The sequence below is a fragment of the Sander vitreus genome, chromosome 17 (assembly GCF_031162955.1).
Source record: "Sander vitreus isolate 19-12246 chromosome 17, sanVit1, whole genome shotgun sequence".
Classification (NCBI taxonomy): Eukaryota; Metazoa; Chordata; class Actinopteri; order Perciformes; family Percidae; genus Sander; species Sander vitreus.
Genome location: NC_135871.1, coordinates 11,052,503 through 11,070,427, shown reverse-complemented (window position 1 = coordinate 11,070,427; position 17,925 = coordinate 11,052,503). Strand labels below are relative to the sequence as shown.

Genomic DNA, 17,925 nt, shown 5'->3' with positions numbered 1-17,925 from the left:
CCGAGGTGGTAGCGGCTGGAAACTACAAGAGCTATGGTGAGTTGTTCAAAACCTCTCTTTTTAGTAAACTCTGTGTACACAAACAATGTTCTCAATGCTGGAGTTCATGTGTAAAGCCCCTGGTGATACTTGGAGCAAAGTTTCATGTTGTGTCGAGCCTTCTTAGTGTTTTAAAAATAGCTATTTTAAAAACACTAAGAAGGCCATTTGACCGAAAAACGAAAATACGGTAAATCTTAAAAATGGCGCTTCAGTCCTAAATATGCTTTTAAACGAAAGTTTGACTCGGGTACATTCACAAAAAGACCCTAGGTTGCATTTTGGCGAGAGTTACGCTTTAAGATTTAAGCATTTAAGAATAGCTGGTGCAACCCAATCCTGGTTAGAAGCAATGTTGACATCACAAATGGCTGACTCACTTTCCCGTTCCTTCTTCTTCATGCGTTTTCGTCGTCTGTCGATAGAGGCCACCTCAGACTTGAGGGTGAGGTAGTGGTTCCTGATGTCCTGCAGCTTCTCCTGAAGAAACGAAATCCTCTCCAGACTGCTCATCTTTTCCAGGTCAGCTAATTATGCATTTTAGGGGTTAATAGGGCATTGACATAAACATGTATAAAAACTCTAATAAATAGAATGAGAAATAGTTGCTAAATTAAATACTCAGTTCACCCAAATCACAAACAAATTCATTTTTTAAATGACTATAGATACATTGATGTTGACAATTTAATACTCTCAGTCATCACAAATTACTTTACAAAAACAAAATGAAGTCAATGTGTGACACTTACACATCTGGAAGCTCCACTTGTACACACGAGGCGATCTTCCATGGTTGTCTCGTTGCTGGGTGTGGTCGGCGTCACCCTGCTTGTGGTACTTATGGCTCGAAGGGGGAGATCGCCCGTGACACTTGGGCGAGGTGGCAGCCTTCACGTCTGGTGCGTTGTTCTTAGAGGCAGTTGATTTGGCAGTGCCCTCAACAACAGACTGGTCTTCGCTGTCACTGCTGTTGGCTGGAGGAGAGAAGACGGCTGAGGTGAAAAGAAATGGACAATGATCAAGCAAAATCTCATTCCCTTTCCTGCCTGAAATCTGTAATTTATTGTCAGGAAACAAGTAAATATGAAATAGAGATTCTACAGCTTATAAAAGTACTGCTGGCTCTCCTTACCTGTTTTCCTATTCTTTTTGGGAGGCACACCGAGGCTCTTACGGCTTGGCTTGTGTTTCTTTGAGGCTCCACCAGTCTGTGATTCTTTTTGCCGCTTCTGACTCGCAGACGCTACAAAGAAAATGCAAGAAGACGGTGAGGGAACAGACGGACTGTGAAATGAGTTGTCAGCGTGTATTTCTTTAGTATTCCATCTTAAAGAAAATTTATGAATTCGGTCAATGAAAAAGATTCACAAGACTTAAGAAGGGTAAGATACTTGTACCTTTGGACTTCTGTTCACTCTCTTGTTGGCTGCTGCTGCTCAGCTCGAGGCTGCAGCTACTGCTGCTGTTGCAGGAGAGGCTGACGTCAAACACCTTTGAGGGGGAACCCGCCCTCTCATCCTGAGGGAGGTCTTGCAGCTCCCCACCCAGACTCTCCACTTCCACCGTGCTGCTGTCTGTCTCACTGCGCCCACCTGCCACCTCCTCCTGTATGGGCCCTGGGGGGAGAGCGTCAGAAACCGGCTCTGAAGGCAAAGCGGGGGGTATGGACGGTGGCGGGGAGGAAGGCTGCGCTGGACCAGAATCTTCAACAGCGCTGCCTCCTCCTGAGGGCGACTCGGGCGTCGTCGGTGGTGTGTTGAGTACAGAGTTACTGCCACTGCTCGGAAACTCCTGTAGTTTGTCGTTTTCCATCTGCTCCTCTGAGGCTTCGTCCTCGGGCCCAGCATCCTGTTCGACACTCGGCTCCTCCAGACACGGGGGTACAGGTGGAGGAGGAGAATTGGCGGCCTCTGTGTCCGAGTCAGAGAACAACTCTTTGAGAGTCTTCTTCGGCCACTGGGCCTGGATGCTGGACCACACATCCTTTTGGCCTTTAGAGCGTACAGCTGGCCTTTCCTCTGCATTTCCAGACATTTTGGCCCTCTTTTCAGGAATCTCCCAGAACCCAGCTTGTCTGCCACCTTTGGTCTTCTCCCTCATCCCGTTGTACTTCTTGGAAGGGGAGCCTTTGGTTTTTGGCCGGCTTCGCTCACTTTCCTCAGCCTGGGATTCGGCCAGCGGCGCACCCTCATCATCTGAACTGCTGCTGGACGAGGCTCCCTTCTCCTCCCCGGGACCAGCCGCTCTCTCCAGCTTCTTGGGAGAGCCTACTGGCAACCAGTCAGCACTCCTGGTGCTCCGGGTCTTTGCTTTGGATTGGCCTTTCGGGGTCCTCTCTGCTGCACCGTCAGATTTCCTCTTCCTGTTGCTGCCCTCTCCATCCAACTCCGGTTGGCTTCTGCGCTTCCCAACATCGCCACTCTCTGCACTGACTAAATCCTGGTTCTTTCCTGAGACTGGAGTAGGTTTGGATGCTTCAGGAGGGGTCCCGCTCTCCCAGCACTCTGATGTTTGCGGGGGCTCCGGGGGGGCCTTTCTGGGGCTGCCTCTGCAACCTGGACGATCCTCCTCATTATGTTCTCCCTCCTCATCCTCATGCTCACTTTCGTCTGTGGACATCTCAGAGGCTGAGGCAAACAAGAGAACTTCTGTTAGTTATGGCAGGATATCAACAGGCATACATAAACCACTTCAGAGTGACACAAGCCTAAGCTGCTATAAGTGTGCATGAGGACTACAGCCTAATGAGTGTTGCTACCTTGCAGGCCATTGAGGATAGAAGTAATTTCTATAGACTTGACTGGAGACTGCTGAGTCCCTTTGTCCTCACCCTCGTCCATCTTGGAAAAGACATCCTGACTCAGGCCACATTTGGAGCGTGGGAGGCGGCTAGCGTTGGGCGAAGGGCCGAGGACTTCTCTGTCATTGAGCCTCTCCAACCTGTCTCGCTCCCTCTCAGCTTTGTTCTGTTCAGGATTTAACACAGTCAGTGATTTACGTCATGACATCAAACCAGGTTTAAGTTGAAAAGTTGCCACTCTCCAGACTCGTACCTTTATCTTTTTGCGGTGCTTTATTTTTGGTACATTCTTATTGGCGGGGCGCACAATCTTGTCTGCTTTGATCCATTCATCATATCTAAAAATCAAGTACAAAGACAAGGGACAATTTCATCATTCAGATCTTTGAGAGGAGCGAAGAAATATCCTCTCACGCCACCCACCACACAGACACCTCTACTGCATGACCCCAACATGTTGCTGTGACACAATAAGCCTCAACAGCAAAAGGAAGAAATCCCATAGTGTAATGTGGAAAAAGACAAACCTTGACGATGAAGAAAGAAACAATGTTAACACCGACCACCACAGAAATCATATTCAACAAAGTTCCAACAGTACCAAGGGTGCTACTTGGGTCGTATGAGAAAAATGAAAAAGTTTCACGACATCGCACACGACAGACACAATGCAGAGAACATCCCACTGTCTTTTATAGAGTGCTAGAGGACCACACAACAACATTGAGACAATGAAATGCTAATTGCACTAGTTAACCTCTGTGTCATGGTACCCTAACACTCTACTTAACACTGCATTAACCCTGACCCGCTGGGGAGGGGGGAGAGGGTTGAGAGGTAGAGGTGAGTGTAGCAGCACTTTGGTTGGCCTTTCAGAGATCCAAAGGGGTAGCTCACATTTAAATATCATCTTATAGGATCAAAAAACTGTTTCACCAAAACCACTGGTTGACTATTTCCAGAGTAAAATTGATTCAAATTCAGCCTGTCTGTGGATTTAGTTGAGAGACAGACAGCTGGGGGACAGACAGACAGGGGATTCAGTCAAAACTGAGTGAGGGAAGCTGAGGAATGATCCACATCAACCCAATACTCAGTTCTGTTTCTGCCACTAGATGGCCCAGTCTTCTCCATAATCAGAGTACTGACCATGGGACTGGATCAGATGAAAGCAGAATAGCGAGGAAGGGATGTATCTGTTACTGCTGAGGGGATACCCATGTAGCGGTGATCCCTTGAAAGTTAAGAGATGTCTCTTTTTAAATATATATTTTTTTTGTTTAGGGTGAATATAGACGTTAGGTGATTTCTCCCCAGGTCCTGTCTTACCTGATGTTCCAGCCACAGTAGTGCACCAGGTAGAGCACCTCTCCCCCCTCCACGTCTGCCTCTTTCACAGTGGCCTCGTACGTCTTCAGATTGCGGCCTCGCCCATACCTCACCTGCACCTTCATCCCCGGGGGGTAACACTCAAACTCCTCCCCTTCCTCCCCCTCCTGACTGCTGTCATCCCTGCAAGAAAAACAGTTCAGCACTTCCTGGCCCTAGGCTGCCCCATTGAGCACCACAGAACCCCACCCACAGCCACCCACCCAACTCACTACCTGCTGCTAGGAAGCCTGTTTTCTAATTAACTTGCTCCACCCTTGCCTTCCCTGTCCCATTACAACATTAGGCCCTTTTCCTATAAAGAAACATAAACTTCCCATTTCTGTCCTGCTTTAACTCTAGTCCAGTGTAACCTACAGCAAACTGGAGTATAAACAACTGTTCATTTACAGTAAGCCAGTCAAAGAACAGTACATGAAGTGTACAGTAAATAAAACATCATTCTTTCATGGCAAAAACCAATCATCTTGCATGGGAAATGACGCTACTGTTAGGCTATCTAACCCTCTATTCACACACAACGACATACTTGGGATTCTCACTCACACACACACGCTGTAAGAAACAAAGCATCCACAAGGAGGAGCTAGTGGGAAACAGTCAGGAGATGTCGAAGCTGGAGGGTAAACGGGCGGTGCAGGAATGCCAGTAAGTGGTTTAGGCGCAGGGGGCCACAGGGGCAGGTTAGCACAGCAAAGCACGACTTGGCAGGCAGCGCAGCAACTTAAAGCGAGACTACAGCGCTAAGAGGAAGCACGGCTACCAGATCCGATTTGGTCTGCTGCCACAAAGAACAGCTACAACACAGTACTCCACACAATCCCTCTCATACCTAACTGCTCAGTGCACGTGCCTTCTGCTGGCAGCTCATTTTCAACACAGCACAATGAAGAAAATGCACTTCTTTGTGCGGCAGTCCAAGTGTGACAACTAGAAGAAGCTGATAGCACCCTAAGACTGGGGACACACTAGACTTCAAAATGCCAACTGATTTTAAAAACACACTGCACATAAATCAATTCCCCAGACCTTTTGCACCCTCAGTGTTAAATATGGTCACGAAACACAAACAAGCATAGGAAGGGTATCAAACACTGAGATATAATACATTTAGAGCTGCAACAATTACACAAATAATTCGTTAAGTCAAGCCACAGAAAATGATTTGCAAGTATTTTAATGATTGGTTTATCGTAATTTTTAAAGAAACAAAAGCCAAACATTTGTTGGTTCCAGGTTCTCAAATGTGAATATTTGCGGTTTTTCTTGGTCTCACATTATAGTTAATTGAATATTTTTCGGGGTTGGACTGTTGAGTGGGCAAAAAAAATGACATTTGATGATGTCACATTCTGCTCTAGGAGCATGTGTTGGGCATTTTTCGCTGTTTTCTAATATTTTATAGACCAAATGATTAATCAAAAAAACTGCCAGCAGATTAATCAATAATGAAAATAATCAAAGTTGCAGCCCTAAACAAATTATCTATAAGCATCACTTGCGTCAGGACTTGTAATTATGCACTGAAAGATCCAAAAAGAATGGTCGGAGAGGCAGTGCAAATGGGCAGTGCACTTTTAAATAAAGCAGTTGATTAGGCTTCATCAAGAAAAAAAAAAAGGTAAATAGTACTTAGGCAGTTACAAAACAATCACTGTCGAACAAGAGTTTCCTTCTATATAATTAATTGCTCTCATTAATATAAATTAAAACACAATTTTCCCATTTATTGGCTACACAGTCCATGCTGCTGGAATGAAAATGTGACACACACACACACACACACACACACACACACACACACACGTGTTGGGGAGTAACGGAATACATGTACCGGCGTTACGTATTCAGAATACAAATTATGAGTAACTGTATTCCGTTACAGTTACAATTTAAATAATTGGTATTTAGAATACAGTTACATTGTTGAAATCAATGGATTACATGACGATACTTCTCCGTTTCATGAGTTTATTCACTCTCACAACTCCATGCATTTCCCAGAAACCCCAATATGAAAACGAAAAAATTTGCTATTTGCGTGCTCACTCACAATGGAGTCGGAACCGGCACAACAGAGCCAGGGCAGAAATGCGTTTCTATCTTGGAAATTCAAACAGCATTTCACATTAAAGAAAGAACAGGGAGAACGAAATATAACTGTGCAGTACAACCTCTGCTTGCCAGCAACCAACCTCCTTTCAGCGTCCAAATTACTCCACCTCCAACCTGAAGAAGCATCTTAAAGTTTTTTTTTTTTTTTTTTTTTTTTATTAGCCAAGGGTAGTCGTCTGCTGTAGTTTTACTGGTCACCTTGTTATTTTATAGTTGTATCAGGTAGCTACCTGTTTAGTTGACTTTACATTCTTTTGTGCTGATTTACTAACTCCAGAGCTGTTGAAAGACTGACTAGCCCCGTTTGACATGCTAGTTAATGTTAGCTAAAATTAGCTTGTGGTAGCTTAGACTGCTGTTAGATTTTTGTAGTATGCAGTTCGGGACTACAAATACAACAATCTATCTGCTTGTTCAGGTACATATTCAGCCAGTTGGAACAGAAGAACACACCAGAATAGACCTGTTTAGTAAGCAGGATTTGATGGCCGCATTCCTACACTTGCAATTCAATGTGGAAGTAATCCAAGTATTCAGAATACGTTACTCAGATTGAGTAATGTAACGGAATACGTTACAAATGACATTTTTGGGCATGTATTCTGTAACAGAGTACGTTTCGAAAGTATCCTTCCCAACACTGACACACACACTGACACACACACTGACACACACACTGACACACACACACACACACACACACTGACACACACACACACACACACACACAGCAGGTCCAGATTACAGGCTGTAAACATTGAACAGGTCTGATATCATCAGGACAGATCAGATCAGATCAGCCTGCAGGTTGTCTGCTGTGTGAATCTGTAAACCCTCACACTACCACATAATCTGCGAGGACCACTGATCCTGACAACGCCAAAGGATCAGGGAACCTCCCGACTGTCAGAAAGTCCACATTTGTTGGTAATCGGCAGGAGCCCAAGGCCACTGGTGATAAAAACTACAGAGAGGGGGATACTGGGAGCAACAGCGTATGATAAGAACATCCTAAAGTTAGTGAATTGTGCAATCCCTTCAACCAGACACAAAAAAACTATTGTTACAGTCTTTTCTAGCCTGTCCACATGAGCCCAACAACCTTAACAAGTGTCAAGGATGGGTGGTGGAGGGTGAACAAAAAGGGTCTAAAATAGGCAGAGAGCACTGATCTGGATGCTCTGCACAGGAAACAATAGCCTACTGAGACCAAACCATACAACTTCCCAGAACTATTTTTTTCAACACTGAAAGCCACTTTTTTTTCCTCTTAAAAAGGTTACTGCCATCTTGCGTCTAGTGTGCTAATGCATCAGTGACAACACTCACATACATGGAACATTTAATAAAGCTGAACATCGAAAAGCCAAAAAATGAGAGAAAAGATAGAGAAAGAAAGAGAAAGAGAGAGAGAGAGAGAGAGAGAGAGAGAGAGAGATCAGGAAAGGACAGAAATCAAGAAGAGCACAGCCATGTTGTGTGCATTGAGTGAGAGAGGCTGGCCATGGTCAAACAATCCCCACCAGACAGAGAGAGAAAGAGAGAGGCGTGAAAGAAAGAGTGAGTGAGACAGTGAGAATGAGAGCACAGCATGACATGCCAGGTGAAAGGTAGCAGTCAGGCTTTGGTGCTCTAAGATGTCTCTGCCAGCTGATGCCGACCAAGCCACAAGAAATAATAATAGCACAGAGGGCAGTGGGTAAGAGCTTAGTTAGAGAGAGAGAGAGAGAGAGAGAGAGAGAGAGAGAGAGAGAGAGAGACAGAGAGACAGAGAGACAGAGAGAGAGAGAGAGAGCTGTTCTCTCTCTGGTTAGCAGGTAGAGGTGGATTGTGGGTATACTGGGTATTAGTGTCATCAAGGGCAGACGGGTCGCTGCTCCTCGTCTGCTAATGGTCTTTTAGATTTTTACTGCCACCAAGGAAAGTGAATGCCTCAGGTTCTTTAGTCTGGCGAAACGTTTAGGTGTTGAAAGTCAGATTGAGTACTAACACAGTTTCACCATGCAGGAGCTCTGCATGGAGCTTGTGTTTGTGCCATGAGGATTTCTTTTACCGCCCTGGTGGAGGGACCATCCTGTCAGACCACCTACCCAGAGTTGTCTTTGCTCTCCTCCTCCTCCTCGTCGCGCTCCTCCTTCATGTTCTCCGCTCCGAGGTGAGCCGTAGATGAGCCCTCGTCTGCGTCTCCCTTAAGGGGACCATCTTCCTCGTCGTCGTCGTCGTCGTCGTCGTCGTCGTTTCCGCTGTCCTTTTCCTCCGTTTTTGATGGATCAGGTTCCATTTTGTTCCGGGTCAAATCAGGCTTCTCGTCCTGTGAGAGAAGGATTCTTTTATTATAATGAGAAATGAATCTAATGTAAACGTGCGGTTTTCTAAATAACATAAACATAAGAAAAAAAGGGCAAATATTTAAATCAATCATAGTATTTAGGAGAATGCCTACCTTGCAGACTATAGACTGTGCGCCACAAGGTTCTCCATCAACCTGGGCTTTCTGCTCTTCTGAGCTGGAGGCGGTGGGAGAGCTTCCTCCAGCCTCCCCCTCTGACTTGACCTCCCCCTTGGGAGCCTGCTTCAAAGGGAGGTCCATCCTGAAGGTGATGGCGGTGGAGGTGCAGTATTCCTCAAATCCATACAAGTACCTGGGTGATAAAAGATTCCTCGTCAACATATCTTGACTGCTCCTCTCAAAGATGTACATATTCCATTACTCATGGCACTGCTAAAAGTCAATCTTGCAAAGATAAAAGCTTAATTTATTCTTAAGGAATATGCTAAAAAAAAGAAAGAAAAGAGGCTGTAAAAGTAGTAAAAGAAACATGGACATTAAAAGCGTAAAACAGACTACAAACTGCATGTCAGTCTGCGCCTGTACGTACTTGCGGTAAGCACATTTGACATTGTAGCCGGCGGCTGAGTTGAGCACAGGGATTCCCAGATCCTGATAAACTTGCTTCCACACCGAGCCGCTTTCAATCTGCTCAAACACGGTTAGCAGAGGGAGACAGATCCAGAGTCAGTCAACATCAAGCGAGACAGAAGTTATGCTACACTGCAGGTAACCGCTGTCAAAGTGGCACTCACATTGTCAAAGCCTCCCAGTTTGTGCACCAGCCTGTAGAGCTTGAACAGGTTCAGGTTCCTGTAGCCCAGAACAGGCCGTTTATTGATGGGAGTTCCTGAGGAAGAGAAACATGTCATGGGTTGAGATGGTGGACACACAGATACAGTTTAAGTTAGAAATATGCTTTAAAGTGACCTGGAATTGGTTTTCAGCAGTGTTGGAGGAACTATTAAGATCCTTTACTTAAGGAAAAGTAGCAATACGGCAACAAAATTAAATTCCATTTAAATTTAATTAAAAATTTTTAATTTAATTTTAATTTTACTTGTAATTTAATACCATTACAAGTAAAAGTCCTGCTTTGAAAATGTCACTTAACAGCATTATTAGCATAATGTATTAAAAGTATCCATAATGCAGAAAAATGCCCTATGTGAGTATTATGCTATTCTACTTGGTACGGGTGAGCTAATTGTAACTATTTTATATACTTTTTGAGTTGTTTAATCAACACTTTAATACAAGTACATCCTACTGTATAAGCGGATCATATGTTTTTGTGTAAAATCTTAATCTGATACATAACTAAAGCTGTCAAATAAATGTAGTGAAGTCAATATTGCCCTCTGAATTGTAGTGGAGTAGAAGTATAAAGCAGCACGGAAACACTCCTTTTAAGGAGCAAAGTAGGTTAAAAAGCAGCCTCACACTCTGAGACATTTCTTGTTGTAAAAAGATAATCAAAGTTATGGAGATACACATGAACCATTTTAGACTGTAAACCAGAAAATGTGTTTAGGGGCAGCCTTAAAAGCAGCTAATGAGATATGAGTACAGGGGGCAGAAAAAAAGAGAGAGTGAAACTAAACGTGGGATTGTAAGAGGGAGATAGACAGGATAAATAACACAATTACAGTATTTTATACCTTTTTGCCTAATTTTTAACTCTCCCCTGACCAAAAGTGTGACGAATATGTCACATCCGTTACTAAATTATAAAACTGCACCTGGAACCTTCAAAATAAAATGTTTGTTGTAAAGAAACCATGTAAACATCTGCACTCTTGGCTCACCTCTGTCTTCCATGAACTTGTAGAGCTGCTGCAGAAAGTTCTCCCGCTCCTCTGGGAACGGCTCCACTTCCTCCTGCAGACAGGAAACAAGACAGTAGGAGGGTTTTTTTTATTTTTATTTGGGAGGTTGTGGGGATAAAAGCATGTGCAGGGTTCTGCCTCTACCTCCTCTTCTTCGCCGCTGGCATCTTCTTCCTGCCCTTCCTCTTCATCCTCCTCCTCATCCTCACTGCTAGAACTTTCTTCCTTCACTTCTGTCTTCCAGGTGCTGGGCACGACAAACTGCTGCAGGAACTCCAAAGCGGCGTCCAGTGCTGTCAAACACACACATGCAGTAATATTACATCAACTTACATTACATCAACCACATCCAATAAGCGTTGCCTATCATTCCCTTCTGCATGAAAAAACTCAAGCTAAATCATTCTGCAGAGTTAGAAGACGTTTCATGCTACTGTATATAAACAAAGATAAGACATGAACAGAGAAAAACATGAGAAAAAAGCAGCCATGGAAGAAAGCAGCATGAACATCTGTCAGGAGTATTTGCAGAGACGCAGAGCAGCAGAGGCATTCAGCCACAATGTCACAGGTGGGTTTAAGTAGCATCTAACCACCTTGGCAGATGCTTGTTTTATGCGTTTGTAATGCAGAAAATATCACAGTTGTGAGTCAACCACCTGTGAATACCAAGACTGGGATAATACAAAGTGGTTTACTAAATGGAATTGTAAAAGAGTGAGAGCTTGCAGCAGAAAAAATGGAGGCGCTATATAAAAAGCCTGGTGAAGACTTCAAATAAAAATAGACTCGACAGTGGCAGGAGCTCTCAGCCGCTGCATTCCCCAGAACAAAAAACAAAACTTCTCTTTCCTCAGTCTGTCTCGCTGCAACTCACTGTGAGCCTTTTTTTTTTTTTTTTGCCAAAAGTGTCAACACACAGACTAGCCCACAGATGTCAAGAACTAGGTATGTTCTATGCACCACTTCTGTAAAGTTTTACTTCTTAAAGCTTTAGTTTTCACTCACCTGGTTTGAGTCCTGCGTCCGCTTTTGGAGGACAGTCGCTATTCATCTCGCGGACGTCCTTCCGCAGCACCGTGTTACTGCAAAACACAGCAACTCTGATTAATATGTGAACAGAAGTGACGTACAGTACTGAGGGTTACTACATCAAGGTTCAGCTCTACGGTGTGAGACGTGGTAAGCAGATTTTTGTTTTCCCAAAACAAATGTAGGACTATAAAAAAAAGTCTTGTTAATTAAAACACTGGCAGGGGGAGTTTTTAATCTTACAGTAACAATACCAACCTCAAAACCTGAGCAGACATTGCATCACAGACTACTTTCTTACAACATCCCTATTGCAGCTGGGCAAAGTGTTGATTTGGCAGATAGATGGATCAGTGGAGCTTGTAAGCTGAAACCAGTCAGAGGCTTGGAAAGTGTGCCAGAGAGACGATTTGCTGTGTATCTGTAGGCAGCTGAGCTGATCCAATGATTAGATTTGTCATGGAGTGAATACAAAAAAGTATATTGCAGCAGAGCAACAGAGCTCATAGAAAACAGACACCTTGGTTTATTGTCATTTACTATAGATATTTTCTTAAAAAAGAAATTGTATTGGGTTTGTTGTTAGAATGGCACTAGTTCGGTGGCCGGGTTAGATCAGTTGGTAGAGCAGGCGCACATATATAGAGGTTTACTCCTCGATGCAGGTTCGACTCCGACCTGCGGCCCTTTGCTGCATCTCTCTCTCTCTCTCTCTCTCTCTCTCTCTCTCTCTCTCTCTCCATCCTGTGAAATTAAAAGGCCTAAAAATGCCCAACATAAAATAAAGAGAATAATAAATAGAATGGCTAGTTCACTCAGTACTTGTCTGTATACAAATGTGCAAAGATTATTTTTTATTGAGACTAGCAAAAAGAAAAACAAGACTAATAGTCTACAGCTATGCTAGCAGCTCTGTGAGGCTGTACTTAAAATAATGCTGCATCTAACATCGGCACACAAACATGCTCACGGTGACCACATGCTGATGTTTAGCAGGTATTATGTTTACCATGTTCTCCATCTTAGTGTGTTAGCATGCTAAAATGTACTAATAGCTAAATCACCAAAGTCAGTAAAAAGTCATTCACTGGGGAACAATGAATGTGTTTACTAAATATTATGGAAATTCATGTTGTTTCGGGATTTCAGTCTGGACCAAAGTGGTGGACCGACCAACTGACTGAGTAACATTGCTATCCCTAGAGCCACGCCGCTAGCATTGCTAAAAATAACTCATGCTGAATATAGTTTATAAACCCTTATAAATAAATAAATAAACCCTTTAATTTATGGTTTATTTCAAATTGGGTGTTCTTATGTCAATGAAGCTGAAACTGCTCCACGTCACTGCTTACTGGCTGATGTGAAGCAAGCAAATGATTCAATTTGCAAAACTAAATCAGCTTTAGGTTCCACATATACATTACGGTTTACAATAGCCCAGATTCTTCTTCATACATATACATATATATAAAACCTAGCTTTGTTTTGTGACTTAGTTAAAAACCTACTCACAGTGATCAAACTGTATTTGTATGTCTAAGTTTGCAAGCTGGCCAAAACGAGAAAAAAATAGAAACGTTTTTTTATTTTTTTTTCATTGTTACTATGGTGACCAGATCTGACTAAATAAGAATAACCACCACTTCCTGAAAACTCCCATCTCTCCTCTGGATGTGACCTTGCTTTTCCTAAAGAATGTTTTCCGGAGCCATTGTTTTTAAAAAAAGGCACGTTGGTTGGTTATCACTAACAATACCAAAGTCTGCAGAGTCTAGAGTCTGTGCGGAAAAGGTCACATAGCTTATGGATGTGACCCCTCTTCAAAAAACAAATCATACAGGGAGCAGCGTGTTAGAATAACTCTGTAATAATAGACAAGAAGAGGCTGACATTAATGATAAAATGTACAATAACAAATAATGACAAGTGGAGTGTGTTTGTTGTAAAATAATGGAAAAAGGGCTAAAGGAAATGGTAACAACGGTAGTATTACTGAACGGAGGGTACGGACAGTCTGACTAGGTGTGGATGCATGCGAAAAAATATTCATACTCAGCAATTATAACATGTGGTCAACTGTTAAAAAAAACAACAACTTTGTTCTCGCTTAAAATTTTTTTATAAACTTTCCTCTGCGAGGACTAGTTGCAAAACCTTTGATAAATCCAACTTTAACGTTACATAAAGAGACAGGATCCGACTGATGCATCACATCACACATACACGAGTAACATCTTTGTTATTCCATCCACATAAAGGCAAAATGATTGGATGGAAACAAACCTGAAAGTCTCATTTACAATGATATAGATTTTCCAACTTCTTACATTATTATATGCTGTGTCTACCCGTGGATACACTGTGCTGATTTTCTGGAGTGAAATCAAACTGCTGCAGAGCAGAAAGAAAAAACGGCTACCGTGCGATTTCATTTGCAACAAAAGCCATCACAGGGTGCCATGTTCAGAGAGGAAATACTTCACACATATATGACTTCATCTCTGATTTATCATCTCTTATCTTATCCCTCTAATCAGCTCTACCCTTCACCTGACTATTAGCCGAAATACAAGTGATAAGTGGGACTTTTCACACTTCTTTTGCAGATTAGGGGTCATGCTGATTATTTACGCAGGGCATATGAAGGAATGCAGACTCAAGGCTGTTTCTGTCATCAATGGAATTCAAACAGACAGAAACGTAGACTTTGGAACAGCAAGCAAACACCAGATGAATGTATGTCGAGTGTGAGCTATGTTTCTACCCACATACAGAGAGACTGCGGTTACAAACCACTAGCTGAGTGCAGACTCTTGGACGTATTCCTCTCTTTGCCACAGACAAAACAATCTGGCTGTGTGGTTCCACGCCGAGGGCAGGCTACAGGGAAGCTGCACTACCTTAGCTCACCAGAAACTTTACAGCCTGAGGACAAATAAAATAACACAACCAGGGAAGCGCTGGCGGGGAAGGCACACGGTATCTTAACTATTGTTGAGAGATCGCAAAAACAAAGGTTATAATCTTCCAAAGCTACGAACAAATGTGTCATTTAAACACGCACAATAATTGGTCAAGAGGAACAAATGTCATCTGACAGAGCTTCTTCAAATAATGTGATAATACAGAGATTTGTCATGAGTGGAAAGTTCAAAGCACACTACAATTCATATATAAAAAGGCATGAAAACGAAGGAAAAAAAAGTAACAAAATTATCTAAAATATTTGCAAATATTATACTTATATTGTGCAGCCAGCCATATCTTACAATAGAGTGCTCTCAAGCATTTTCATTTGTCAATATATAAAACCGTACACATGCTTTTTTTGTGGCAAAGGTTCATTGCACATGTATCCAATAAAAACATGTTTATCCCCCTGATGGGGATGTTTTACACTAGCACTAGATGATTAGTTGATTAAAGAGCAACTTAGATCATTTAGCAAGTGCAAATGCCAATCATTTACTTGGTTTAATGTTTTTTTTTTGGCTATCATTAATAATTAAGCAATACTTAGGCTGAACTTCGTGCAATGCTAACTTTATATTGATCACGTAAATAGTTCAAAACCAAATTCATGTATTAATTGATAATGAAAATGTCAAATAATCTACTGCTAATCGTTAGTGCAGCCCTACTTCACACATGGTGCAAATGTGGTTTTCAGCACATTAGTTATGACTCACAATTTTCCATCCTTGAAAGAGCGGACGAAGATGTTGTCCTTCTTCACAGTCACGTCTTCGTGGCAGTCTGGGGAGATTACCTTGTTGCACAGAAACAAGAGACAGTCAAGAGGTCATATGAGGTGGTACTGTGTGTGTGTGTGTGTGCGTGTGTGTGTGTGTGTGTGTGAGACAGTACAGTAGAGGAAGGAAGGGGGGTGTCAGAGTATGAGTCAATGATTAAAGCGCCCATATTATGCTCATTTTCAGGTTCATAATTGTATTTTAAGGTTGTACCAGAATAGGTTTACATGGTTTAATTTTCAAAAAACACCATATTTTTTTTGTACTGCACCGCTCTCTCTCACTGCTGCAGATCCTCTTTTCAGCTGGTCTCTGTTTTAGCTACAGAGTGAGACCTCTTTTCTTCTTCTTCTGTACTATCTTTGATTGCACTCGCACATGTGCAGTAGCTCAGATGTAGATCATGTCAGCTAGCTAGCTCCATAGACAGTAAAAGAAAGGCTGTTTCTCCAACTTCGGTCAGTTACAAGGCAGGATTAGCTGGGAGACTTCTAAATGAAGTAGTTCTTTTGTAGATTATGGTGAACTTGTGTGTGTTGTAGCAGTGCTTTGCTATTGAGAACGAGGTAGCATGCTAGCGTTAGCGTTAGCATGCTAACGGTAAAGCTACGAGCTGGCTAACGGTTGCGGTTAGCCAGCTTGTTTTGTGCCGATTTTGAACAGCTCACCCAGAGACTGAAGGCAGGACACATTCAGAAACCGTATCTCACTCAAAACAGCATGGATGGATTTTTTTCAAAGTTTGTATGCATGTGGAAGCACCAGAGACACAAAAGAACACCCCAAATCCCAGAAAAGGTGTTTTTTTTTTTCATAATATGGGCACTTTAAAGTAGTTTCAGCAAACGGCCACGCTGATGGATTACAGAATATGCTGTCTACGAAACAAAGACAAACAAAGCGAGTGGGATGAAGAGCATGTAAGGGATGCACGCTCACTCGCAGCATGTGCTGCTGCTGTTTACTGGAGTTGAGGCATACAACAGTGGGAGTTGTTCCAGTGCCAGTGTCTAACCCACAGGAGGCAGCACTGCCATTATGGAGATTTGATTTCCACCAGGACTCTGTCTGCTTGCTCCTGCTCTCTCTGTATGTGCAACACGCACGCACGCACGCACTGGATGTTTTTACTTGAACACTATGACTCACGTTGGCTCTGTGATACCATATCCCTCTGTGACACATATGCTGCGCTGCAAATATGCAAAAGAAAGCACCCAGCTCACACATGGAGACTTTGACTTTTATTTTACCAGGCCTCTTAGGAGCACACTGTTTGTTAGAGCCGTGTATCATCTGTTGCACGAGACATCTACCAGTGTACTACTCCACCCCTCTGCTGTACGGTCTTGGTGTAATCAATGATATGCCACTGTGTAATGCACTTCTCTGGGCTGTCACAAGGAGGCAGCACGGAGCTCAGTCAACAGCAAGCCAAGAACAACAAACCCTGGAGGCGGGGCCCTGCTGACTACACAGTTAAAGGGACAGCTTTCCCCACCCTCTCCCATTCTCCCAGTTCTACTTGTAACACTTACATAAACAAACAACGCCTGTCCCCATTTCACAGTGTGCAAACGGTGGCTGAGAGTTCACGATGGGTGGAAACAAATGAATTGGAAAAGATTGAAAGCATCAAACCAGTGTTTGTGCTGCACTGTTGCATGAGGGAGAACAAGTCATTTCCTACTTTCAACTACAGAAGGCAGGCAGCTATTGCAAAATAGTTAGTCTTATTTATAGAAATCAAACTGTAACGGCATGCATATTTCCAACATTTCATGATGGGTGGACTGTAAAGTGATAATATAATCCTGCTAAGGTTACATAAGAAGGCGTTGAGATGAAATGGCACATTTCTGTGGGTGTACTGAAGGACCAGCAGCAGTGGTCTCTGTTTCCTCACAGTGATGGAGCAGAGAGCAATGAGGGAAGGGAGACTATAAGCTCACCAGAGCAGGATACCACGTGGTCTTCTTTTTTTCCCCGGTGGCGACCCCCTCCACACAGACCACTTTCCCGAACAGATCCTCATTCTGCCGCTGGTCGCTCTCCTCTTCTTCGCTGGAGGATGAAGACAATTCTTCTTCTTGACTGTGGGAGAAAAGGACAGTTTACTCAACGGACTGCACCTTAGGAAGGTAGAGTGAGCATGTGCATGACATTTTTTTTTTTTTTACATTCATCACATCCAGTGAAGTGTTGACATTTGATTGAGAAAAGTGCGGTTCTTATCTCCAACTGCAACTGTAGTGCTGAAAGTAGGTACTTATCTCTATATTTTTTTTTTTTTACACAGAAGTGTAAAACTGCATTTAAAAAAAGAAATACATTCTAATTGCTCATAGAGCCGCAAATATTTTGGCATTTTAATATTAAATTTGTGATTATATATATATATATAAAAATAAACGGGTTAAGAATATAACATTGTGTGCGCTGGTCTCTCTCAATACATAGGATTTCATCAAAACTTCTCCAACTAACCAACTAAACCTTTGTAGTCTTATTATTATTATGTAGTACAATAAAAAGCATAACAAAACCTTTGTAGTCTTATTATTATTATGCAGTACAGCAAAACATAAGGCCCGCTCTACTGATTAGCTCGCTCATTAGGATCGGTGTTTTGAC

At 42.8% G+C, this 17,925-nt stretch overlaps 1 protein-coding gene across 4 annotated transcripts in view; it reads right to left on the bottom strand.

The window, feature by feature from the left end:
• The window catches only part of arid4b (AT-rich interaction domain 4B), a 43,883-nt gene that overhangs the window by 3,355 nt on the left and 22,603 nt on the right, over positions 1-17,925 (bottom strand). Inside the window, exons 8-23 of one of the 4 annotated variants that reach the window (XM_078272437.1) lie at positions 17,244-17,385; positions 15,229-15,308; positions 11,513-11,589; positions 10,649-10,797; positions 10,484-10,556; positions 9,431-9,525; positions 9,226-9,323; positions 8,790-8,988; positions 8,437-8,657; positions 4,172-4,354; positions 3,096-3,180; positions 2,801-3,008; positions 1,440-2,669; positions 1,175-1,285; positions 792-1,034; positions 420-566 (exon numbers count right to left, since the gene is read on the bottom strand). In XM_078272437.1, coding sequence (XP_078128563.1) covers positions 420-566; positions 792-1,034; positions 1,175-1,285; positions 1,440-2,669; positions 2,801-3,008; positions 3,096-3,180; positions 4,172-4,354; positions 8,437-8,657; positions 8,790-8,988; positions 9,226-9,323; positions 9,431-9,525; positions 10,484-10,556; positions 10,649-10,797; positions 11,513-11,589; positions 15,229-15,308; positions 17,244-17,385 — 3,341 coding nt within the window. The remainder of the gene's footprint in view (positions 1-419; positions 567-791; positions 1,035-1,174; positions 1,286-1,439; positions 2,670-2,800; positions 3,009-3,095; positions 3,181-4,171; positions 4,355-8,436; positions 8,658-8,789; positions 8,989-9,225; positions 9,324-9,430; positions 9,526-10,483; positions 10,557-10,648; positions 10,798-11,512; positions 11,590-15,228; positions 15,309-17,243; positions 17,386-17,925) is intronic. The other 3 variants (XM_078272438.1, XM_078272439.1, XM_078272440.1) reach the window with 3 other exon arrangements.